Source organism: Tursiops truncatus, chromosome 5 (genome assembly GCF_011762595.2).
Source record: "Tursiops truncatus isolate mTurTru1 chromosome 5, mTurTru1.mat.Y, whole genome shotgun sequence".
Classification (NCBI taxonomy): domain Eukaryota; kingdom Metazoa; phylum Chordata; class Mammalia; order Artiodactyla; family Delphinidae; genus Tursiops; species Tursiops truncatus.
Window position 1 is genome coordinate 33,703,081 of NC_047038.1, and position 26,668 is coordinate 33,729,748.

The following is a 26,668-nucleotide window of genomic DNA, read 5'->3' on the forward strand; positions in this document are numbered from 1 at the left end:
TGTATATTTTACAGAACTCTTAGAAAACAAATATTTTACCACAGAACAGAAGATATATGACTCAAATAAAGCACTTTCTGAATAGGAAGGCCTTAATTTCCAGTGTATAATATGTTAATAAAAGTCACACCCTCAGAAAGTATCTTTGCTTCTCATGTAAAAACTCCAGAGACTCCTCTAAGAAAATCACATCTTTCTAACTTAATAAATCCCTGATACACCATATGGAGACTTAAACTAAATATTGATTTAAAAAGCTGCACAGACACTGACTACCCTAGAAACACAGTCTGCAGCCCTCTTAAATTTTGATTATAGTAAAAGCCTCACTAATCCACTTCAAAATATTTAGTGATAAAAAAATCTCCTGTTTAAATCTACTAATTTTAACATTAGTATTTGCTTTAGTGCATGTTTTATTTTTAACTGCGAAAAAGTAAATGAAAAGCAGCTTTTCTCTTAACCCTACTATTTCATTTGTATTCATCTGTGGGTATAAATAACTTACAAAGTCATCAGAGGGATTTGGGGCATTACTTGGAGCCTCTGAATAGCCCCTCTCATCCTCATCTTTGTTGTGTGAAATCTCTTGGAGCTCCATTACACTCTGCAGAGCTAAAGGCATGGCATCCTGAAACCCAAGAACAAAGTTACCAAAGGGCAATGTTCTGAAGTCAGTACAATTAAATGTATCCTAAAAGTGCACTTCATCAACGTAACTATTACCACTGAGAGAAAAAGAAAAAAAGGAAGGAAAAAATTTTATGAACACTTTGTACAATCAGGTTACCTATAACAATCTATTTCCTTACTTTTCCCCCATGTCACTTTCTCATACTGCTCCGTAGTTATGACACCCTTTTTTTTTTTAACATCTTTATTGGAGTATAATTGCTTTACAATGGTGTGTTATTTTCTGCTGTATAACAAAGTGAATCAGCTATATGTATACATATATCCCCATATCCCCTCCCTCTTGCGTCTCCTTCCCACCCTCCCTATCCCACCCCTCTAGGTGGTCACAAAACACAGAGCTGATCTCCCCGTGCGATGCAGCTGCTTCCCACTTGCTATCTATTTCACATTTGGTAGTGTATATATGTCAATGATACCCTCTTACTTCGTCCCAGCTTACCCTTCTCCCTCCCCGTGTCCTCAAGTCTATTCTCTACGTCTGCATCTTTATTCCTGTCCTGTCCCTTGACACCCTCTTTTATTATGTGAAGTCCATCTTAAATTCCCTCTTTAGCCATTCTTCATCATTCAATTCTTACAGATCTCTTATTTTAAAAATCACTCTTGTTTTATGTCTTTAGTTTTCCTTAGTGAATTTAATCTTCTCTTTAAGAGAACATGCTCGTACTTTTTCTGAATCAATTAGTGGAAATGGAAGACTTTTCTGTAGATATTCCCAAGAGACACTGACTCCTTGAAAAGTATATCAAGGACAGGGTTCTCACTGCCCTCTGGATGTTATAGCTATGTTTTTGTTTTCCTTTCACAGAAAGCAGTGCTTTAGGAAGAGATTAGCAAACCTGACTGCAAAATCAGGCTTTGCATCAGTTAATGAATAAGAAAAGAATGTGGCTTGTTGGTTATGTGACATAGAACCTTGTCTCCAAATCACTATGCCTGTCAACTTAATCTTCTGTTGGTGTGATAGTCTATCAAAGAATGCAAACATCTTCCAAAACAGACATCCAAAAGAAAAACTGGAAAATAGAAAGGAACAATTTTTAAACTAACTTACATGTAATTCTACTAACTTTCTATGTCTCATAGTCATGACCATTGTCAGGATGTTGTTAAGGACACTATGTCCCCTTTATGAGATCCATCAGAAGAAACTCCTGACTGGTCTTTCTACTGAACATAATTATACTGTACTCCAGCTGGTTTGTCTAAGTCAGTGATTCTCAACAAGGGCAGGAAAACCTAGGGGACTGGAAATTTGTGGAGGTGTTTTTGTCTTCTACTCTGATTGTGTGGGGATATTTGCATACTGTGTTCATAATATTTTGTTAGAACATGTTTTCCTTTATATTGATTCTTTTATGTATACCTACATACCCAAGGTTAAATTATCTATGAATTTCATTCAGAACTGTAAAGGGGGCATTACAAAACACTGGTTATAAAATAAATAGAGGTGTTTGGTTTGTCTTAGAATTGTGTGATCATATACCCCTTTTTGGGTTGGCTGCTAGGTAGCCTACAGCTAAATTTAAGATGCACATGTGGGTTTTAGGGCATTTATATTATGCATTTTTTACTTTTTAACTCCTCTAATTTTATGTTATGTCTCCTTTTGATTTTCTTTTTTCCTTCAGTGCTACTCTTAAATTTGTAAATATGTGTTTCAGGTACTGGAAAGAGATATGTTAGTATAATCAAACAAATCACATTTCTGCCTTGTCTGCCATTTTGCATTAATTAACTCATCCCTTTTATAGAGAAAACATGCTGATGGTCCAGCCCTACGTGGCAATCATATGAACAAACGTCCCACCATATGGCAATTTGGATTGGGGGAAGGATGGAAGAGGTAAGAGAACAAAGAGCAAAACCCAAGTCTTTATATTAGCTTCCTTCACCAGCAGCTTGCAGCCTCCCAAATTTGATACAATAAGCGTCATCATATAAATGATGAACAGTCACATTTACTCTTCATAATAACCAGAGACATCAAGACCTTGCTGTGGAAACATTGAAAACAGTTGTGTCTTACCTACCTGTACGTGTTGAAGACAGAATGAAATGTTCTTCACACAGTGCCTCACAGTCTTTTCTAAAGATCTAAACAGTTTTTCTTCTCTATTAAAGGTATTGTCTTTCACCTAAAATATAGATGAAATTATTTATTTTTATAACTCAAAGGAATCTGGTATTTAAAAATATTACAAACCGTATTGGCCTAGCACATTACAAAAAAACTCCTTGTTGAGATGAAAACTTTTCATGCTACGCTCTTTTTTTTTAACGTCTTTATTGGAGTATAATTGCTTTACAATGGTGTGTTAAGTTTCTGCTTTATAACAAAGTGAATCAGCTATACATATACATATATCCCCATATCTCCTCCCTCTTGAGTCTCCCTCCCACCCTCCCTATCCCACCCCTCTAGGTGGTCACAAAGCACCCAGCTGATCTCCCTGTGCTCTGCAGCTGCTTCCCACTAGCTATCTATTTTACATTTGGTAGTGTATATATGTCCATGCCACTCTCTCACTTCATCCCAGCTTCCCCTTCCCCCTCCCCGTGTCCTCAAGTCCATTCTCTACATCTTACACTGACTGTCTTAACACAGAACTTTCTGTGTCCAGCACGTGGCACAACTGATGTTCAAATAGTGTAACAAAACCGCATGGTGCCGCTTAATTTGCTGTTCGGTTTTCACATTGCTTCACCTATGTCACGGTAGCTGTGGGATGTAAAATTTTTCTCTGCAGTTTTTAATAGCATGTATTATGTGTGTACTCAAATGACACTGCCTTTGTGGCTCTATAAAATGATTAATAAAATTAAAAATTAAATAAAAATATTTGATCTATTGATTAGAATTTATTGTTTTGCTGATATGACTCATCCCAATTTATTTCACAGTGGTTATTTAGAAAATACTCTTAGGGTCTTGGCTAAAGAAATATGATAATTCTTTAGCAACTCAAATTTGAAAGATGATGAAAAATCTTAACAAAAACCGTTCTTCTGTTAGGAAAACTCTGCAGAGTTAAGATAGTGATCACATGTGTTCAGTTATTTTTTTGTTATCTTACATGTATACCTACTAGCATTCAGAAAAAGATGCTTTTTCATATGCTTGTGGCAATTTCTAGGAAGACACATTATTCTATCAATGATGAGAAGTATTTCTTGGTGTTCAAAAAGGCTACAAGATATCAGAACCAGCTTTGTGTTGGCAAAATCTGTGTGAACACACACCTGTTTTGTGGAATATGTTGTGTATTCTTCAGTTTGGTACTGGCTAATAACCATAGCTGTTCTCAGTTCCTACATTTGTTAATTTAAGGTGGTTGACCTTAGAACTGAATGCATAGAAAATGGTGACATTTTATTTTAGTAGTTTAAAACCACTTAATATTATTTATCTAGAAAGCTTTTCATTAAATAGGCAGCATAGTTCTTTGTAATCCACACAAAATTCATCACCCTCTGCCTTAGCATCTCTATGCTCTGACCCAGTTTGAGGCATATAACAATATGTTGGGCAGAGTTTTTAAAAAGCAGTTTTCAAGGACCAGCCATTTTACTTTGTATATCTTGGCCGAGACCCACATGATGCTAAAGTAAGAGGTTCAAGGATCACACGATGAAAAATGCTGCCTAGTTTTACTTCTTTATTGCCAAGCCTTCTCTTGTTGCTTTATTTTGTTGGAATGTGCTGCTGCCCTGCAAAATCCTGTTTATTTTTTTAAGGACTTGCTCAACTGTCACCCCTGCTAAAAATCCTTCCTCTAGTTCCTATTCTTTCCACTCCATAAAATTAATTGTACCCTCCTATGTGCTCTTACAACACTAATGATTTAAGTAATTTTCTCCACTGATGGATTGCAAACATTGGAGATGAAGTATTTTTTCTTAATATAATAATCACTAACATTTATTAAACACTAACTATGTTCTGGACACTTGTGCTAAAACCTGTCTTCCACTTTCTCATTTTAATTCTTATACAACCCTATGGGTTAGATGCTATGATAAATCCCATTTTAGAGATAAAGAAACAGAAGTTCCAGGAGGTGTGGCAGAGATTGTGAGCAGTCCTGCTATTGACCTTCTACCCATGGTGCCTGCACCTCTAGTTTAAGATGGACACGGCTGCCCTGCTAGAGACAACCCTTTCCAGACTCCCTTGCAGCTGGCTCTGCCTTTGTAACTGGGTTTGGGCAAATAAGTTGTGAGTGAAAGTGATATGTTTCATTTCTGAATCTTGGCCTTAGAACATTTCCCTTGGGACTTTGAATGAAGACATGGCAGTGACCCAGCTTCAGTGAGGCAGATGAAGACCATATATTTAGGGAACATCGCAGTGCAAAACTAGGAAAAACTGGGTTCCTGAAAGATCTTGTGCAGCACAGCCCATCTGCACTATTTTAAGAGAGAGAAATAAATGACTGTCTGACTTAAGCTGCTATGTTTTGGAATCTCTTTGTGACAGAAGCATGGCCTTTACCCTAACTAATACAGAAAGTTAAAGAAACTTACCCATGTTAATAGTTAGGTCCAGGATTCCAACCCAAACCATCTGAATTTAGAACCTCTCTGCATTTGCAATCTCTAACAGTGTCGAGTAAGAGTTCAATACATGTGTGATGAATGGAATAGAATCTTCCTCTTGGGTAATCGTTTTATACCCTAACTCCACCAAATATTTCACTTGAGCTGCTGACAAGTGCAAAATTGACTGATTTGAGATTTATCTTTTCTACAGTCCAGCCTATGCAGCTGATTTTCTGATTAACAGTGAAATGCTTCATTGCTGACAGGACATCCTCTCGAAAGATTAAGGGGAAAAATCTAATTGATATCCCTTCAGGCTACTTTAACTACAATTCACTTTTAGTTCACAATTGAAAAATATCAGAAGCTGATGATAAATACATTAAAGACGGTAACAGCTCCTACAAGAGCCTGCCCAGAATTAAGACCTGCCTATTGTTACTCAGTAGTATTGTCTTGGGTCAGAAGCAACATCCCAAAGAGTAGGGGAGAATTGTTTAGACTACATTTACACATGCCCATGGAGGCTACAGTCTCTTCTTCGAATGAATTCCCAGTTCAATTTTATTATTGTAGTCTCTAGTTGAAACGTCTGGATTTTCCTTTTCCTGATCTATGGCCACACACCATAAATGTCCCAAGCTTCCCACATTATAGTTCTACATGGAGAAGAGGAGCCTGGAGTTACCTCCTCTATGCAGTAGGCCCAGTGAGCCCCTAGAAGTATATCAACAAGTAAGTACAAGAATCATACGAGCCGTGTGTTCTAAGAATAGCCATACTGGGTATGGTATGGTACAGACAGTACAGCCACAGGAGGAAAAGAGAGAAGCTTGGAAGAAATTTATTATTCTCACAGGTCCTAGATAGGGGGTCATTGCATGTCATGCAGGGCCACAGGGGAATCACTAAGTTCTGGTCGTTTGGCAGAAAGGAGCAAGGGAAGAGTCAAGGCCAGAGCCTTTATTGGAGTTTCTGTGAGAAATCCCATAGAAAGAGCTGGGGCAGGGTAAAATGTTTAGGATGTTTGAATAATTCCAGCAGGCTTTGGGCTATGGAGGTAGTCTCTGGTTGCCTGGTACCTGGCCTCGGCAGGATTTAGGGCAGGGAATATTGGCTTCACATGTGAGAGTTAGATAAGGAGTTGGTTGGGGCTATAGACCCAGGATCGGTTGGTTTGCAAATGAAAGAAGTGATTCCAGCTGAGTCCTTTGCCCTCTATAAGAGTGGGCCAGCCCACTCAAAGAAAGCGGCGTCTTTCTTTGGCCAGCAAGCTTTTTTAAGATGTCAAAACATCATAAAATACAGAAAGTAGAAGATACGATTAACACACCATGCATAAAGAAGTTTTTATCCATGTGGGAAGTAAGAAGTCCGCACATTAAAAGGTAAATAACAATATTTTATATACAATATAAAATAATGATGATGATGATAGCCAGTATACTGAATGCTTACACTGTGTTAAGTCCTTTCTTTATAAGCATAATTTCATTGAATCCTCACAACCACTTCATGTGTTAGGTCCTACTATATATCCCAATTTACAGATGATTACATTGAATTTAAGTTATGTGCCCAAAGACAAATATTTGTTAAGTGGCAGAAGTGAGATTCAAACCCAGATCTGAATGAATTCAGAAACTTTGCTCTTAATTTCTGTGATGACTCCTGCAAATATTAACAGTGCCAAGACTGAGATACACTAAGTGTGTTAGGCATTCAGAGGAGGAAGAGGCCACTTCCTCTTCCACTAGATTAGTGGTCCGAAAGCAGCAAAGACTTAATGAAAAGCAAAAAGACCACAGCAGCCAAAGGGTAAGGTAGATAGGAAGAGCTATCTAAAAGCAGAGCTGAACCAGTTGCCTCTAGTTCAAAGTAAAAACCTTTGTTAGAGATGCTAACATAACAAAGGATGAAATCACACACGAGAAGGGGGGCAAAAGTACTATAAAGTATCTTAAGAATTGTTCTGCTTACTTTTGGTTAGAAGCCCACTGTATTACCACCTCTGGGCCATGAATTACTGATTAATTAATTACTAATTACTCAATTAATTTGAGAATTACTATCTTGTGATTCTCAAAGTGTGTTCCATTGATCACTTATTTCCAGATCAATTAGCTTAAAAATACCTGTAGTCTTTGTAAAAATACAGACGTCTAGGTTGCACCTTTGAACCAGGTAGAACCCTGGAATCTGTCGTTTAGCAAGCTCCTCAGGTGATTCTTATACACATTAAAGTTGGAGAGCCTTTGTTAATCCATTCACTGTTTATTAGGGGTGAGATGAAAATGGTTCAAGCTAGACTAAACAGCTGACACCAAAGAGTTACCCAGTAATATAATGTGCACCTGGGGGTAGGGGAAGAGGAAAGTGGTAACAGGTAGGAAAAGTCATGCTAAGGTATGCACCTAAACATTATTTTCATAGGTGAAATAAATATAAGATGACCATCAAGGGAACTAAAAGAAATGAGGTTTTTTACAAAGCAGAAATAAGACAGGGATGAAAGGAGGGCATTGCCTTGGGCGAGAGTATGTGCTAATTGATGGTGTCAGAACTCCTGGGGCATCCCTTGTTGATCCCTGTCCTTATGTCTTTACCTCTCCTTTGTCCTCTTCCTGAATGGAAGCACCACAGCTAAGACAGTGTCAGAACAACCCCCACTCAATATCCTGCAAAACGGAGGGGGAGAGAGAGAGGAGAGAGGGAGAAAGGAACAGCATCGAGGGCAATTACTTCGATTCTCAGTGTGTTCTAGAAACAGCTCTGATAACGATAAAACAAAATCTCACAAAAATGTCAGCATTTGTGTTCCCCAGGAAAATGTATGTGGCCCAAGAAGAAAAATTACCTGTGATTCTCCTCTGGTCAGAATCTTTAGATGATTTGTCACTCTTTTTGATTTCTTGCTAATTGAATGAATATTTAGTTTAGACAATTTATCTTTAAGTGATTCATCCTCATCGTTCTTCTTGTATTTTAGAACTGAAACGGAAGAATGCAATAACATATCTGAACATGTGAGGCACAGAAAGTGTGTGTTCCATCCAAAGTATTCAAGATTAATATTTATATTTAAGATAACACTCTGTATGATTTTCGGACCTCTGGTACCGATGCAATGTGCTCCAGCCCCTCTGCCCAGTCACAGTTCCAGACGCCCACCCCACTGTTCTGACCTTCAGAAACTGTTCTAGGACTTGAGCTCCTCAAAGCCCAAGGTTCATTTACCTCGCACATTAAAGAAATTCCTGATACTGGAAAAAACTCTCTCTTCTCAGACAATACACTTGTTACCTAGGGTCTCTAGAATGAAGCATCGAGACCTAACTAATGGAAAGACAACTGCAGCCAACATAAGAAGACCTCAGATCCATCCCAGGGTGGTCTCTCCACTAGCTGAGAGATTTGGGGTAAGCTGAGTGACCTCTCTGAGGTGTACTTTTTTATCTTTAACATGATTTTCACCTCTCATATTGTTCAAAATGTTAAATATTCTGAACATTCTGTTTTGGTAATGGTGTGGAGACAGGAGTATTCTTATACGCTGTGGACATGGATTAAATCAATATAGTTTTTGTAGAGAACAATTTGGCAGAGTCTTGTAAAAGTGAAAATATTTATAGTCTATTACCAGGAAGTCTGTGTAGAAAATCTGCTTTCCATAATGAGGCATACAAACTTTTGTTTGCTATAGCATTTTTTTCTAAGAACAGAATGTTGGAAACAATCTAAAAGTTTACTCATAGAGGTATGGTTTAATCAATTATGATATACTCATGAATGGGATACTGTGGAACCATGAAAAAGAAGACCATATTAACCTGAAGAATGTTCATGATATAAAATTAAGTTTTTAAAAAGCCCCAGCAAACTGTAGTACCATTTGCAAAAGGAAGGAAAGAAGGAAAAAGAAGAAAAAAATAGGAAAAAAAACATAGAAATTCTGAAGAGAACTTACTAAAATGTTAGCTATGCAAACTGGAATCATGAGAGTAGAAAAATTTTCCTCTTTAAAACTTTGAGTTTAAGCAAACAGAAAAGTTAAAACATTATTACAGCTATTGTCCATCTCCCAGCTTTGTCAAATCTTAACATTTTGCCTTGTTTCCAATCTTTTTATTTAAAAAAATCACATAACAATTGAGACTTCTCTGAGCCCCATCTTTGATCCCTAAAGGGATCTGTGATCCAAAGTTATGGGGTTTATTATATCCGTATCTATCTTCACGCCTTTACTTTGTAGGTATGTAGTCATACGGTGTATAGTATTATTTTCAATCCTTATTAAAATGGTACCATATTGCATTCATTCTTCTGTCACTTGCTAATTTACTTTTTAAAAAACTCAACATTGTGTTTTTGAGATCTGTCTAATTGATACATGTACTTTAATTAATTTTATGTTTTCTTGGTATCATAGTATATAAAACACAGTGTATCCATTATCTGGATTAATATGCAAACCACTGTCTATTTCTTTGTTTCTTTTCTTGTTTTCCTTTTTTATCTTTTGCTATTACGAACAATGCTAGTTACTAGTATACCTCTCCACGAGCATATGAGCCAGTTTCTCAAATATCTAGAATCTGATTTTCTGTATCTTGGGTACGTGTACCTTCAATTTAATAGGTATTTTCAAATTGTTCTCCGAAGTGGTGATTCTAATTTACATTCTCACCTGCAAACTGAGATTCAGCACTTAACATTATCCACTAAAAATCTTATTGCCAATCTAGTAGGCTGGGAACACTTTGTCATTGTGATTTTAATTTGCATTTCCCTGATTATTAGTGAATCTTAGCATTTAAAAACTTACTGGTCTTTCTGTGAATCGCACATTTTTATTATTAAGTTTTTTGTATTAGAATGTTTTTACTGATTTAATATCAATAATTATATATTCTAGATAGTAATCCTTTGTCTACGGGCTATCTTTTCATTTTGTTTACGGTGTCTTTCACTCTACAACTTTCACTTTTCTTTATAGTTACACTTTATTAATGCAAATATATACAATTTTTAAAATAAAACATTAGAAAATACAAACAATAAAAATAAATTAAATGGTTGGTTCAATTAGCTCCACAGTCCTACCATTGCTTTTACTGTTTAATTGAGATTTAATGTTAGAAGTACAAAGCCAATCAAGAACTTATGGACACAAATCACACTGAGAGAGGACCCATGGTCTATCCCAATGCACTACTACATCTGAGATGATAGGAACCATCTAATTGTGCCTCCTATTTTGAAACCTACATTCTACTTTAGAGGTGAACTTTACACCTTAGTTAACAAAAAGTTAACAATAATTTGTTAATTTGCGAAAGAAATATACTTTCTCCCTTCAGTGGAGCAATTAATTGCCAAAAAATACCCATTCTTTGTGTTCCAGAACCAAATAAGCCTGATGTGTTAGCTGGGCCATCTTACCTGTATCTGCCCTTCTCACCACCCCTTTTCAGCTCTAGCTTTTCACTGCTCCCAGCTACCAGGCCATGCCTCCTTCCTACCATGCATAACGCCAAGAACAGAAGGATCATATGCTATGGGTGTCTTCAGCCCACAGTATGTCATCGGGCATGCAGTGGTCAAAAGAGGTTGAGTATAGGGCTGTTCAATAAAAAGTTGTCAATCTTTTGCCTCATGATCTTATCCTGAAGCTAGCTGGCAAAGCAAAACCATCCTCTCCTCCCTAGCCTCTAACTTTAAATATCAAATGATCATTATCACTGCAACTGCTGTAACTACTGAGACATTCTGATTCTCCAAAACATGAACAGAATATTCCAACACTGGAAAACCCCCAATTGATCATATCTCCTCTTACCTAAATCCTTCCGTCTTTTAAGTTCATTGATGTTTACATTAATATCTTTCACTGCAGCAAAGGCATCCTCCAGTGCTCTAAAGTCTGGGTGAGAGGGAGGGGTGGAATTCCGGAGTTCACAGAGTAATAGGGGGTACTTCATCACTCTCTGAATTGGTTTGATCATCAAAGAGCCCATATCCAGTAAGTTTGGTTTGCCTCTGCAATAGAGATAAATTAATACCTGTTTCACAAACATTTGTCTTATTATCTCCTTTTTATTTTTGTGATTTTAATTTTTTTTTAATTATTAATCCTGAAACTGTTTTTCACCCTTTTCCCCTTCCATTTGGCTATGTTCAGTTTCTAAATGAAAGCAAGGACAATGGATGGCAAAAAGAAGCAAGGCTGAAAGATCCTACTACTAAACAATAAACAAAATTTAAAAGAAAATAAGTATATTTGTTCACCTGAAAGAACTCAAAGCATGATTTCCAACCATGTTCCACTTACAGTTTTTTTAATAACAGGTTTTATAATAATAGTGGGAAACAATTCTAGACTGCATTTCCCATGACAACGAATTAAAAATGCATTTTCTTGATGGTATTTTTGTGATTATTAAGTGAGGAGAATAAGTTCATCGTTTAAAAATCTAAACATAATTTGTCCTCTTTCTTCTACCAAATTAAGAAGTTGAAGTTATAGTGTTTCAGAGGTTCTATCACACTCCCCCAAAGAGATTTATAATAAATGCAACATTCTCTAGATATTGTTAATATCATCACTATCACTAATCATTGCTATTACGCAATGACTTTCCATGACTTTCCATGTGGAATTCTTCTTAGCCCACTGATCTTCAAATGGCTACACAAAAGTGAGCAGTCACCCCTGACTCTTCCTTTCGGAGCTTCTGAGATGAGACTAGAGCCATTCCAACTGGCCAAGTAGTTCACAGGAAATGAAAAAGCTACCAGCTTGGTCATGCTGTTGTCCAACCCACTGTATTCAATTCATTCAGCCAGAAAGCAGTGATGTCTAATAGCCTCTTTATGCAAGAGGCAAATAAAGAGATACTGTAAATGGAACATGGATGAAAATTGTGTTTTGAGTCCCTTCTGATACACGGATACACTCATTTGTTTTCCTTTAGGTTTTTATCTAGAAGAGAGAGAATATAGACACTGTTTTCAAATCCTGATGGGTGGATTTTTCATTCTTCAATTACTAAGTTTCAAGTACTGTATGGGCGGACAACAGACCACATAATTGAAATGGTGAAACGGATCTAAAAAGCATTGAACAACATTAGAAAAGTTGCATCATTAGAAAAGATCTGAAGGCACCTTAGAGAGAATCTGTTTGAACTTTTCATTTGATAAGTGAGAAACTAAGGAACTTTGATTATCACATGTAAGTGCACACATGCAGACACACACACACACACCTCAGTCACTCTGTCACATGTCCCCATTTTATTTTCATTATAGCACTTAATCACTATCTGGAATCATCCTTTTCCTTTATTTACCAGTTTATGTTCAATTTCTCTGTCACCACTGTATCTCCAGCATGACAAATAGTATTCCCTCAATGAATATTTGTAAACTGAAGTGACAGATTTCTCATATTTTCTGTAATTTTACATTCCACATTTTTTTTTAAAATTGCACAATGGGCTTCCCTGTTGGCGCAGTGGTTAAGAGTCTGCCTGCCAATGCAGGGGACACAGGTTCGTGCCCCGGTCCGGGAAGATCCCACATGCCGCGGAGCGGCTGGGCCCGTGAGCCATGGCCGCTGAGCCTACGCATCTGGAGCCTGTGATCCGCAACGGGAGAGGCCACAACGGTGAGAGGCCCACGCATACAGCAAAAAAAAAAAAATTGCACAATAGTCCTGAATTTTATTCATATGTTAAGAAAATGATTATACTGTAATAGAGACAAAGACTGAATCAAACCAAAAGGCAACATTTTTCAAAGGAAAATCAAAATAAATGATAAAGGCTTGTGAGGGAGTAAAGAGTTACTTTTTTTTTTTTAAGTTAAAAAAATTTATTGAAGAATAGTTGATTTACAGTGTTGTGCTAATTTCTGCTGTACAGCAAAGTGACTCAGTTATACATATTCTTTTCCATTATGGTTTATCACAGGACATTGAATATAGTTCCCTGTGCTAAACGGTAGGACCTTGTTATTTATCCATCCTATATGTAATAGTTTGCCTCTGCTAATCTCAAACTCCCAATCCTTCCCTTTCCCTACTCTCCTCCCCCTTGATAACCACAAGTCTGTTCTCTATGTCTGTGAGTCTGTTTCTCTTTCATAGATATGTTCATTTGTGCCGTATTTTAGATTCCACATATAAGTGATATCATATGGTAATTGTCTTTGAATTTCTGACTTACTTCACTTAGTATGATAATCTGTAATTGCATCCATGTTGCTGCAAATGGCATTATTTCATTCTTTTTTATGGCTGAGTAATATTCCATTATATTCCATATATACCATTTATACCATATATATTCCATGTATACCATATCTTCTTTATTCGTATATTGATGGACATTTATGTCCATTTTGAGTTTATTTTTGTGTATGGCATGAGGGTGTGTCCTAACTTCATTGATTTACATGCAGCTGTCCAACTTTCCCAACACCACTTGCTGAAGAGACTCTCTTTTCTCCATTGTATATTCTTGCCTCCTTTGTCAAAAAAGAGTTGCTTTGATAGACTTTATCTTGTACTTCCTACCCATTTGCACCAAATCTACTAAGGAGACAGGGTGACAAAGAGGAAATGAGGGAGAGAGAGAGACAGATATTACTGGTTTCCAAGAAGACTGGGTGAAGTGATTGGGAAAAAATGTAAATCTATTATGAATACTGAAAAAATAATGACTAAAAACAGATTTTCTCACCAATGGTATATCAGTAGCCAAACCTTTGAATACGACAGACAACATCTTTCTATATCTTAAACATAAATTCTTCAACAATTTAGACACTTAAGTAGAAATAATTCCTTAAATAAGAACAAGTCAGGAATATGGAAGGTATTAACTTGATTAGAAGAAATCATTATCCTTATGAATAAGATCAGATTCCTTCTGAGTTTTCCTTTTTATTATCACCAAATATCAGTTTATTTAGTCTTATAAAAATCACTGAAAATACCATCAAAATATAGATGTAATCACACAACTCAATCAAACAAAACTCAATTTTAATAAGATAGCTTATCCGTGTGGCCTATTGTTACATACATATTGAAAAACTTCTAATTACAAAAAAAAAATGCCCAGATATATTAAAGAATATACTTGTATCTTTGAGCTGCTCTCCTTTCTTGCTTATCAGGATCCGTCAAAAAACCAACCTAGAAAACATAGGCAGAACACTCTATGACGTAAATCACAGCAAGATCCTTTTTGACCCACCTCCTAGAGAAATGGAAATAAAAACAAAAATAAACAAATGGGACCTAATGAAACCTAAAAGCTTTTGCACAACAAAGGAAACCATAAACAAGACCAAAAGACAACCCTCAGAATGGGAGAAAATATTTGCAAATGAAGCAACTGACAAAGGATTAATCTTCAAAATATACAAGTAGCTCATGCAGCTCAATATCAAAAAAACAACCCAATCCAAAAATGGGCAGAAGACCTAAACAGACATTTCTTCAAAGAAGATATACAGATTGCCAACAAACACATGAAAGGATACTCAACATCACTAATTATTAGAGAAATGCAAATCAAAACTACAATGAGGTATCAGCTCACACCGGTCAGAATGGCCATCATCAAAAAATCTAAAAAAAAAAAAAAAAAAAAATCTACAAACAATAAATGCTAGAGAGGGTGTGGAGAAAAGGGAACCCTCTTGCACTGTTGGTTGGAATGTAAATTGATACAACCACTATGGAGAACAATATGGAGGTTCCTTAAAAAACTAAAAATAGAACTACCATACGACCCAGCAATCCCACTACTGGGCATATACCTTGAGAAAACCATAATTCAAAAGAGTCAGGTACCACAATGTTCATTGCATCACAATTTACAATAGCCAGGACAGGGAAGCAACCTAAGTGTCCATCGACAGATGAATGGATAAAGAAGATGTGGCATGTATATACAATGGAATAGTACTCAGCCATAAAAAGAAATGAAATTGAGTTATTTGTAGTGAGGTGGATGGACCTAGAGTCTGTCATACAGAGTGAAGTAAGTCTGAAACAGAAAAACAAATACCGTATGCTAACACATATAAATGGAATCTAAAAAAAAAGAAAGTTCTGATGAACCTAGGGGCAGGACAGGAATAAAGATGCAGATGTAGAGAATGGACTTGAGGACACAGGGAGGGGGAAGGGTAAGCTGGGACAAAGTGAGAGAGTGGCATGGACATATATACACTACCAAATGTGAAATAGATAGCTAGTGGGAAGCACCTGCATGGTACAGGGAGATCAGCTCGGTGCTTTGCGACCACCTAGAGGGGTGGGATAGGGAGGGTGGGAGGGAGATGCAAGAGGCAGGGGATATGGGGATATACATATGTATATAGCTGATTCACTTTGTCATACAGCAGAAACTATCACAACACTGTAAAGCAATTATACTCCAATAAAGATATTAAAAAAAAAACAACAACAACCTAGGCCTTTTAGTTCTGTCCAGATCTTATAATTACTTCTTTTTCTATCACTCTTTGGCATCAAAGTTCTATTCTCTCCCTTTTATGTTTCAAATGACAATAATAACAATAATAAATGATGACTGTTTCTCTTAAAAGCATCACAGATGCGAATATTAAAAAAGCTTTTCTCAAAAATGAGAAATCTCCCAGATACCTTTGTCTTCAGATAAGCACGGTGGACAGTTGCCCAAGTGATGAGCAATGATGTTCTGACATCTACATCACACAGACAAGCAATATGGTAGAAAAGATAGAGGATGTGTTCCTAGATAATGACACTCCAGGCATTCAGTGCCACAACGCTCACCCCATCCAATCCCTCCCAGTAAGAATGAGTTCTGACCACTGTGCCAGGCAGATGAATCTTATGTGATATAACCCAGTTCATCCAAGCAGCCAATTATCACATGCCTCCCCCGCAAAAAGTAACCAAATGCATAAGAATTCCTCATACATATTGTGCTGAAAACTAAGGTAGTTATTAATTTGTAATTCTGTTTCATATTCCTCTATCTTATCATGAATACTTTGGCAAATATTTAGTACCGAAAGTAGCTACACTAATCTCATTACAAATTATTATTGGAACATTACAAAGTTAAGTAAACACAGCTGGCTTTGTTTTAGCAGGATCCAGTTTTGCTATAAAGAGCTTTGCATCGAGTACAAGAAAACAGTTGCACAATGAAAATTAAAATGATATTTAAGCAATGTAAAAACTGATGAAAACAGAAAAAATCAGATATACTTCAACATTGAGGTATATCTATATTTCTTAATTTGAGGGAGAAAATGAAGGAAAACTAATCATGTAACTATTGATCATATTACTTTGAATTTCCTCTATTTTATGGCCACAATATCTTAAATTTAATATTTAGTTTATAGAAGCCACAAACCATCTATACTGGTATTGATTTTTTTTTCAATTTACTCTCCTTTTAAAACATCACAAGTCAACTTTAGAGGAAACTGCATATTGCTATGCAAATAATAAGCAAATAACACTTGTCATAATTTTAAAATTGCTTTGAAAACAAATATAGAACTACTAACAAATTTTAGAAACTGTAAAGGAGATGAGCAAATGGTAATTGATATAGCAGACCGGAAAGAACCAGTAATATGGAGAAGCAATTATTTAATCACTCCTCCAAAGGTTCATTAACTAGAGTCCTTGAGACCTATGGAAGTGAAGGGAGAGGGGCATGGGAATTAGAATAAGAAGGACTAGTTAAAAACCTGGTTAAGAAACAGCATAATTCTTAAGGTGCTACACAAATGGCACCTTGAGATCATTTGGAAGACTAAGGAAGAGCTCTTGGAAATTAAAAGGATAATAGCAGAAATAAAAACTCACAAGTATTGGAGAAAATGTTCAGGAACTTTCCAGAGAGAAGAGCAAAAATACAAAGATGGAAGAAAGTATAAGAAAATTAGAAGACCAGTCTAGGAGTTCCAATATCAAAATAATAAGAGTCCCAGAAAGAGAGAACAGAACACATGGGAAGGAAATCATCTATGAAATAATTCAAGGAACATGAGTTAGCAGGTTGAAAGAACTCACTGAGTACACAGCACAATGGATGAAACGGACTCACCTTGGAATCCATAAAATTGCAAATTATCGGGGACAGAGTAAAGCCTACAATCCTTCAGGGAAACATACAAACTAAACAGTTAAAAACAAACAATTAGGAATCATTTTCATTTCTTGTAGCAATACTGAAAGAAACAATGGCGAATTACCTTTATAGTCTGAAGATGAATGATTTTCAATTTAGAATTCTATACGAAATCAAACTATATAAATCAAGTGTGAGGGTAAAATAAAGACATTTTTGATATAAAAGTTCTTAAAATTTTCCTTCCCATGCATTCTTTGATGAATAGGGGAAACTATTGCAGGATGTCCTCTACTAAAAACAGGAAAGAGGCGAAGAGAAAGTCTAGATGATGGGAGGGGAGTTCCTAAAAGACAGTAATGCCCAGTGTCATCAGTCCAAACTCAAAAGGTCAGAAGGCTCTGGGAGAGGCTTTTACAGGGAGATGAAATTGATAGCATACAAAATTCACCTGGCTGTCTTCAAGATGACTGGCTGTGAGTTCAGCATTAATGATTAGTACAAAGAAAATTAAGGGGGGAAAAAAGGCAATAATTAACTCCCAGAAAAACAAGTAATCCATTTATTCCAAGGTTTAGCTCTGAAATTTATTCACGTATAATAATTCAAGCACTGATTATTGTTCTAATTCAAATTACAATGTAACTCCATAGGGAGAATGGTTAGATGGGATGTGTGTGTGTGTGTGTGTGTGTGTGTGTGTGTGTGTGTGTGTGTGTAGTAGAGATCAGGTAGGGAAGAGAGAGAGATTCTTGTCTTCCATAGCGGGAAGTCAATACACAATACCTAAAAAGGAAAAGCCAAATTTTTTCGGAGTCATGAAGATAAATACCAAAATAGTTAACTAAAATGTGTGAAAATATTGTGTTCGGTGAGGAGCATTTAGGGGCAGGTAGAAGAGGAGACTACTATTTTTCTTTTCTTTCTAATTAAAAGAAAATTTTTATTGGAGTATAGTTGATTTACAGTGTTGTGTTAATTTCTGCTGTACAGCCAAGTGACTCAATTATACACATGTATACATTCTTTGTTATATTATTTTCCATTATGCTTTATCCCAGAATATTGAATATAGTTCCCTGTGCTATACAGTAGACTACTGTTTTTCTTAAATCCTGTAGAACTATTTGGCTTTTTAAACAATGGGTAGATATAATTTTAACAAAAGAGAAAGTTTTTAAAGAAGGAAACATTCAAGAATATTCAAGAAAATTCTGAAAAGGAATAATACTGAGCTGAGATTAGTTATACCTGATATTAAAATATAAAGCTGCAAAAATGAAAGCAGTTTGATATGGGTACATATATGGGCAAATGGAAATCAAGCACAAAATAGAAAATAAGGAAATAAATACAAATATGTATGGAAATTATGTGGTAAATATGACATTCCTACTCAGTGGAAAAAAGGAACCATTCAATATCAGGTATTGTGATAATTAGCTTGTCATATAAAAAATAATAAAAATGGATTCTTTACACCAAAATAATTTCTAGATAGATCAAAGATTTAAATGTTAAAAATGAAATTATACAAGATCTTGGTGAAAACATGGGATTACGGTTTAAAAACAAACTCAGGGTTTCTAAGTGAGATACAAAATCCAAAAGCTACAATAGAAAAAAGTGATAAATCTATTTTAAAATTTAGCTCTGTAAAACTGAATGGATAAAAATGAAAACAGAAGCAACTATACACTATGTTAAAAGTCAAATGATAATCTGGAAAAATTATTCATAGTACATAAGATAGAAAAAAGATAATACACTTGCTAATTAAAGAGCCATCATCAATCTTTTAGAAAAAGATAAACATCTCGGTAAAAGTGAACAATCAATAAAAAAGATAATTCATTAGAGGTGAAATACAAATGGTTAAACACAAGATTATTTTTAGTGATAATGAAAACAATACAACGCTACTTTTGGCCTATTACATTGCCATAAGTTGTAAGGATGCAAACATTAATTTTATCTAGTGCTAGCAAGTAGTAGATAAATGGACAACTCATATATGGTAGTGGGACTATAAATTAGTTCAACTTTTCTTAAATTATCTGGCAATAAGTATCAAAAGCCCTTTGATCTAGCAATTCCACTTTTAGAAATCCATCCAAAGAAAATAATTAAACTATTATTCAAAGATCATGTATAAGAATGAACACGTAAAGTCAGTCTTTGCAAGACAGACACACTTCAAGTATCTGTAAGGGTTTGGTAAACTAAATTATGGTATATACATCAGATAGGATAGTATGCAGTCATAAAGCAATGTGGATTTATGTTTACTGACATAGAGAGATATTCATGATGTATTGATAAAGAGGTAGCAAGTTGACATACAGGAAATATATAGCCGTCCTATTTTAGTCAACATGTGTCTGTGTAGAGAAAACAATTGCAGGGAAGTAAGGGACTCATGTGATGTTAAAATACTTCACTCTGGAATGTGACTACCAATTGTCTTCTGTGTCCTCATTTTGATTTTCTATGTTTTCAGTGTTTCTTCAATAATTTTAAAAATACAAAACTTAAGAAAAAATAACATAACATTTTGAGATTGATTGAAACCCTGAGATCCAAAGGTGGAAATGAAACCCTGAGATCCAAAGGTGGAAATAACTGGTCAGGCAGAGAAGCATATAGAGAAGTATAAATATTGAAGATAAAACAGTGTATTTCTGGAGGTGCATTTAGAATAGGTATATTTTTCTTGCTTTAGAACATGGGACTTGTATCCCATGCTTTGGGGGAGACCCTTTGGTGGAAGATTCTATGACTCTTGTCACTTTGATACTGTTTTGATGTTTTCATAAGATTATAATTCAAAGTAAACATTTTAGAAATTTTAAATGTCTTTGCCTTTCTCTGTACTTTTTAAAATGCAGATTGTGAAAAAAAGACAGTTTTCAGCTTCCATAAGTAAGACATTTTTTTGAAGCCATTTTAAAACCCACATCTCATAAATGCACTACTCTGGTTGCGACATTCTTGGCCTTAGCTACTGAAGAGCCCAACAATTACATAACATTTGACATTGCCTTTTGCTCTTTTAGGTAGCAGCGTCTGTGCCTCCTTTCCTGAATGAGAGAAACAGGAAGGAAAATAACTCATGGCAAACGTGGCTTTGATGTTCATGCAGCCACACGCCATGACTCTTCTTCCTATTTTTGAGTTCTTGATGTATAGAATGGGTTAGAGGGGGGCATAAGCAGCCTGCTAACACCCACACAACAGGACTGCCGCAGAAGCCAGTGCAATTTTTTAAGCAAGCATTTCAATACAAGGTGCTGTTTGTTTCAAGTATTCTGTATGTAGGACCCTGTGCATGCTAATGTATTAAAATTTGCTCACTTTCCTTCTCTGAATCTCTCTTTCTGTCTGTCTCTGTCTCTCAATCTTTGGTTATAAAGACCTAAGCTCTAGGAAAAGAAATCTAAGTATTGGGTTGGCCACAACGTTGGTTTGGGTTTCTCCGTAGCATCGTTATGTGTAGCATACATCATATGTGTAGCATACATCGTATGTGTAGAATAGACGTGTAGCATATGAAGTTCTTCTCTCATCCCCCAGCTCTGTGAATCTCCAGTCCTAGGCACAATGCCAGGGCCACAGGCTTTATAATGAGACAGCAATCCCCCACCCCTCCAATACCATCAACTGTCATTGAAGAGAAGCCAGGAAAGCTCTGGTGTGTGAAAGGACCAAAAGGCCCTATTCTATTATACTCCTCTTCAAATTCAAATGGTCTTGAACAAATCTAATCATATCTGTTTATACTATAGGATATTTTTTTCCTTTTGAAAGAAAAGGCTTATAAAGTGAGAGAACTGGGTGCTTGTTTGGTATGCCAAAAACTAACTTCTCAGCTTGGCTGGGGTATAAAACCTTAGTCTACAGGTCTCCTGTATGATGCCTGACTCTTCTACCTCACCCTGGAATTCTGTCTTTCCTCAAGGTTGCTCTGCACCAAAGCATGAATGGCAGATATGTACAGCTTAAATTACTATAATTTTTATTTTGTAAATTTTGTATTTCTTGTAAAGTTTCAGGAGTTTAGAAGGTACACACACACACACGCACACACACACACACACACACACACGCACAAGCAGACTAGGAACTCAGGACTTTAGATAGCTCCTGACCATGCTAAGGCAAACACGTGCTTTTTTAAGTCCTGGTAGATTTGACTTCATATTCAAATCAATATCATCTTTTCAATATTAGTCAGACCAGACATGCTGTTCTTCTATAAAAATGGACATCTTGCAAAGTATGTGTATGTGTGTGTTGCTTTTATAAGATAATTTCTATATTGTCCTAGTAACCAATTATTTCATCTTAATATTTCATTTTCATGCTATGTATGTGTGTGTATGATTTTTTTTCTCTGTGAATCAGAGTCCAAATCAGAAGAAACAGAATATTTTACTGTAATGCATAAGGAAGCTTTTCTTTTACACATTAATCTATGTAACCTTCAAAAACATTATGGTATCAATCTGAGAATTTTTAGACTAATGTCCTTAGGAAGAAATATTTTTGGACACATTAAAGTGATTCCTAAACATATGTGTGATAAGCAGTTCCCAAAGAGTTCCTGGCACCAACAAACTTGTGACTTAAGTAAATTATATCCCAAGATTCTTCTAAAAAGTTTAATAAGGTACACATAATAATAATTTAATATGTAAGATCATCTCAGACAAATTGGAAATAAATGCACCAATAATATCTAGGGTAAATGTCTTTGCAATCTTGACTTATTAAAAGCGATGAATATCATTGTAAAAACTAAAAATTCTGATTTGCACAGAAATATCCATCAGCTTTTCCCCATGATTTTAACATTTGATATCTATTGTTTAAACAAAAGTACTTACTCTTGCATGTATATTTTCCTGTAAGAAAAGGAAAAATAAAAGTAAATTCATGTAAATCGAGATATTTGAGGTAATAAGCAAACATTATATAAGTTTTAAAATTTTATTATGTAAAATAATGTAATAAGTCATTTTCATGAAGGTTTTATAGAATTAGTTTTATAATATCCCTAAAACTTTACTTTAGTATGTATCCACCATATTTGTTTCACACTTTGTATAAGGTTTAAAAACTGTTGATTCAGATTATAGTTAGTAAATTTTAGTCATTTGAAAATGGATTTAAATGTTAATCTTTATATTATGAAATAAAAATCTATTAAACATAGTAATTAGGAGAAATTGAGATAAGATTACAAAGGAAAGTGTTACTGACTTGCAGAAAACTACTATCAGGTGCTTTATAATATCTGTCTATAGTGTTTTTTATATATATAGATAGCTAGATAGATTATAAACAATTCACCTATTCAATTAGATAATTCCCGTAAAAACTTTCACTTGGCATTGCTAGCTTTTGTGGCTTCCATTTTGCTTAAGCAAAACTAAAGTCCTTCCAAGGCAACGCGATCTGCCTCTACTTCCATATCTTCTCTACCTCATTTCCCATAGTTCAGCTACTCTCCCCATCTGTGGCAACTGCGCGCCTCCTTGCTCTTTTCAAAGCGCAGGCTCCTGCCTTGAGGTCCTTGCACGTGCTTGACTGCCCTTCCTCCAGATATCTATATGGCTCCTTCCTTATCTCCCTCAGGTCTTTTTTCAAATGCCCCTGCCCAGTGATGCTTTCCCTGACCAGCCTCTTAAACATTGTACCTGCCTCCCACTGTACTCTTGATTCTCATTCCCTGCTTTATTTCTCCCCATAACGCTTTGTCACTTTCTAACATACTATATGTTTACTTGGTTTCTTGTCTATCTCTCCGCTCCCCGATGCCAAGGAGGGCAAGGATTTATCCTTGCTTTGTTCTCCGTTGTAGCCCCAGTACCTGAAAAACGGACTGGCACACAGTAGCACAAAATGTATTTGTCAAATTAATTAATTTAACAATAAAAAAGTGGGAATCTTTCAAGTTAAATTTCAAGAATAAAGGAGATAGGAACTTCTCTCTGAAAGCCTCATGTGGCTATAGAGAAATAAAGTAATAACCTGTATTAATAAACTGATCACCTTGACCTCTGGTTTCCAGTTTTCTGGAACACAATGAATGTTTTCAATACAAAAAAAAATGTCGTGATCCCATCACATCATAGTAGATGGTCTTTTCATATTCAATGATTGAGAAAAAATTCAATAACTACCTATGCTGAATTTCATAAATTTTCATGGGCTTAATTAAAAAAAATTAATCCCAGTACTTTATATATGTGGAAAACAATGGTATACATATATGTATAGCAAGTATCCCTTCGCTCTCCAGACAGTGTATGAATGGATCCCTAGACATCTTGAAATAACTAGGTTTTGCTGAATCCAAGACCTCCCAGTTGGAAATCCAACGGAGGATTATAAATTTTTAAAAATCAGCAGGTGCTTCAATTTCAAACAATTATTAACTGTTGTTTGAAGAACTCTTCTATCTCAATGAAAGAAAGTACACCACCACTACCCTCCTGCCCAGTATTTCTTTCCATTCATTTTCTTTAAGCTCACATTCTTTCCCCAATTTCTATCCCCTTCTATTAAGGAATTTCCTTTTCTTATTTTGCTCTGCAAGTCATAGATCAGAAAATTTGGGATGGAAGTTGAATAAAAATAAGAATGCAGTTTTCTATGAAAACAAACAAGTGAAAGATGCAATCACTTTGGAACCAAAACACATACTTTGAAGTTGAAAGAAAAAATTGTTCTTCTAACTCCTAGAGAAGACTATGGAAAATTTTTTTTTTCTATTCCATTTACTTCAACCAAATAAAACCTCCATATTATAACATATATTAAACACTGTGTTTAATGTAAATATAACATTTTATGAAAAGGAACCTGAGGTTTTCCAACAGTGGAATAGTGGCATTATGTTATAACATCTCCTTTTTATTTGCTTATCATTTTAAAAAATCTCCCTTTTAGGCTAAAACTTTCCAGAAGTTAACCCCAGCCAAGGACATTTCAGGAAGGACAAAGTTAACTTGGGTCCATTTACCCCTTTGGGGGGTAAAGTAATAATATATCCACCACCCCACCTTACACCCTCGTGGGGTCATTATAATTTGACTCAAAGTTAACAATAGTTTTTTCATGACTATTCCGTTAAGGATTATCGTCTTTGTTCAAACATGATGTCATGTAATAAAGAACTGAAAGAGTTTCCAAAAGTGATTTTAATTTTTACTTGGAACACCCCACTAGAATAATATTAAGAAATATAAACTGTGGTGGACAAATTGAAATCTATTCCTTTGATGTCATGTTGCATGAGCTTTTAGCTTCCCTGCATGGAAAAGCTATAGCAGTAATATAAGCAGCCAAAGCACCCAGATGACTAGAAGTTAGAAGTTTTCCTCCTGAGGATGGTGGCCTCAGTTAGGAAGAAGAAAAATGTAGATAGATTTATAACAGCTAGACATGAAGTTAGAAATGCATCTTCCGGTTACCTACCAAAAAACTTGGAAAAGCCTCTTCATTCTTTTTCTATTACAAATAAACAAATCTTTAGGGCCTCTGAAAGGCATCAGGGATTTGGTGGTATTTATAACTAGGAAAACAGATAAAGGAGGCTGCAGACAGACTATTCTAATTATAGCTACACTTGCATTCACAGCTATTCTATTTTTCACTTTCCTCATGCAGAGCTGAAACCTTAAATAACCCCAAAGAGGCTAAGTAACTAGGCATTTAGCAAATAATTTCCATAAGTTTAGAAACTGTATTAAATCAGTATTCCATGTAATCTTACAGGTCACTAATGTGACGCCGTAAATACTCCTTGTTGAATAAATAAAAAACTTGCAGACTTCCAATTTATAAGCTGTAGATGCAGATGTGGGATTGTGCTTCTAGATTGTTTTAGTCTTTTCTTTCTTAAGGTTTCTAAACCTTGAAATTACTGCTTAGATTGTATCTATAGTCATGAAAACAGCCTGTGTGCTTCAGGGAAAGCAGTGAGTGGGTACCATGGGCATGATTTCTCCTTCTAAAGTAGATCTTCACTGGAGTGTGTGTCCATGATCACCCAAGGGTGCTTGTTAAAGCGCAGATTCATGGAGTGGACCCCCAGCAATCCTAATTTTTTTTGGTCTGGAGCAGAGCATAGGCAGTTGCACTTTTATTACACATCCCTGGTGGGTCCAAAGTAGGGAAACTCGCACACAATGAAACATTGCCCAAACGTTTCAAAGGGATTCAAAATTACTTTCTGGATACCAATATTATTTGCTCTTTTGAAAGATAATGGGCTTCAAAGAATAGCCAAATGTTATGAAATCAATCTCTTGGTTACAGAACCAGGAAATCTCTCTACTCTCCTTTTGGAAGTTAGTCTTGAACCTCACCGTGACAGCTTCTGGTGTGTTATTTAAATTAACTCTTGTATTATTATTAAGCTTTCCAGATGGTTTTGTTTATCTACCAACTAGAAGGTATGTTCCCAGGAGGCAAGAACTATGTTTATATATTTGAAAAAAAAAAGATATTTTCAACATTATCTAGTACCTATAATAAATATTTATTAGGCCCTCAATAAACATTTTAATTTTGGATAAAATGCAACTTCTGTTGCTTTAAAATCTGCTTTAACGTCTGAGGCACGGAGCCACCTTCTTCATGGGTACTGCTTCAAATCCAGTTGTTCCAATACCCCTCAGCAGGGTAGAAAATGGAGGCCACACCTAATATTCATTAGAAATTGGCAACTGTGCTTGGGCTCTGTTATTTAGCCACAAGGAAAAGGCAGAGCCCCAGTAATAGCTTTGACTGATTACTTGGCAAGGGAAACCAAGCCCTTGGGGTGTTCCAGACGCTCTTTGGCCTATAAACCTGTTTGAAAACCTGTTTCTCAGAATTTAAAGCTTAACTCAATTGAGGTCAGTATCATAGTAATGTCAATAATTCTCCTGCTTTCAGTTATCAGGCAGACCAGTACAATTCATCATTAACTTTATTTTCATGGAAAGGCAACTTTGGGAAAAATAGCTCTAATTTAAACTATTTTATTTTGACTTTCTTTCCCTTAAGAAATAGTCCTGTCAATATTACTTCCTTTGGATTTTGTGTTTTCCTAAACCTTAGCACCTTCCAATGCCTGAAATGATTCCCTAATAGCAGAACAGGGCAGGATATACAATATTGGGGACACCACCAGGACAAGAATTTAAGGCTTTCAGAAAAAGATCAAATAAGCCTTTGGGTCTGAAAGTAATTTTCAGTAATTGGGATTTTATGAAGTTTCC

At 35.7% G+C, this 26,668-nt stretch overlaps 1 protein-coding gene across 1 annotated transcript in view; it reads right to left on the minus strand.

Moving 5' to 3' along the window:
- ARHGEF38 (Rho guanine nucleotide exchange factor 38) overlaps positions 1 to 26,668 on the minus strand; it is a 154,369-nt gene that overhangs the window by 25,114 nt on the left and 102,587 nt on the right. The window contains exons 5-9 of the mRNA XM_019927755.3: positions 22,283 to 22,300; positions 11,081 to 11,280; positions 8,099 to 8,232; positions 2,733 to 2,837; positions 509 to 631 (exon numbers count right to left, since the gene is read on the minus strand). Of these exons, the coding sequence (XP_019783314.1) occupies positions 509 to 631; positions 2,733 to 2,837; positions 8,099 to 8,232; positions 11,081 to 11,280; positions 22,283 to 22,300 (580 nt within the window). The remainder of the gene's footprint in view (positions 1 to 508; positions 632 to 2,732; positions 2,838 to 8,098; positions 8,233 to 11,080; positions 11,281 to 22,282; positions 22,301 to 26,668) is intronic.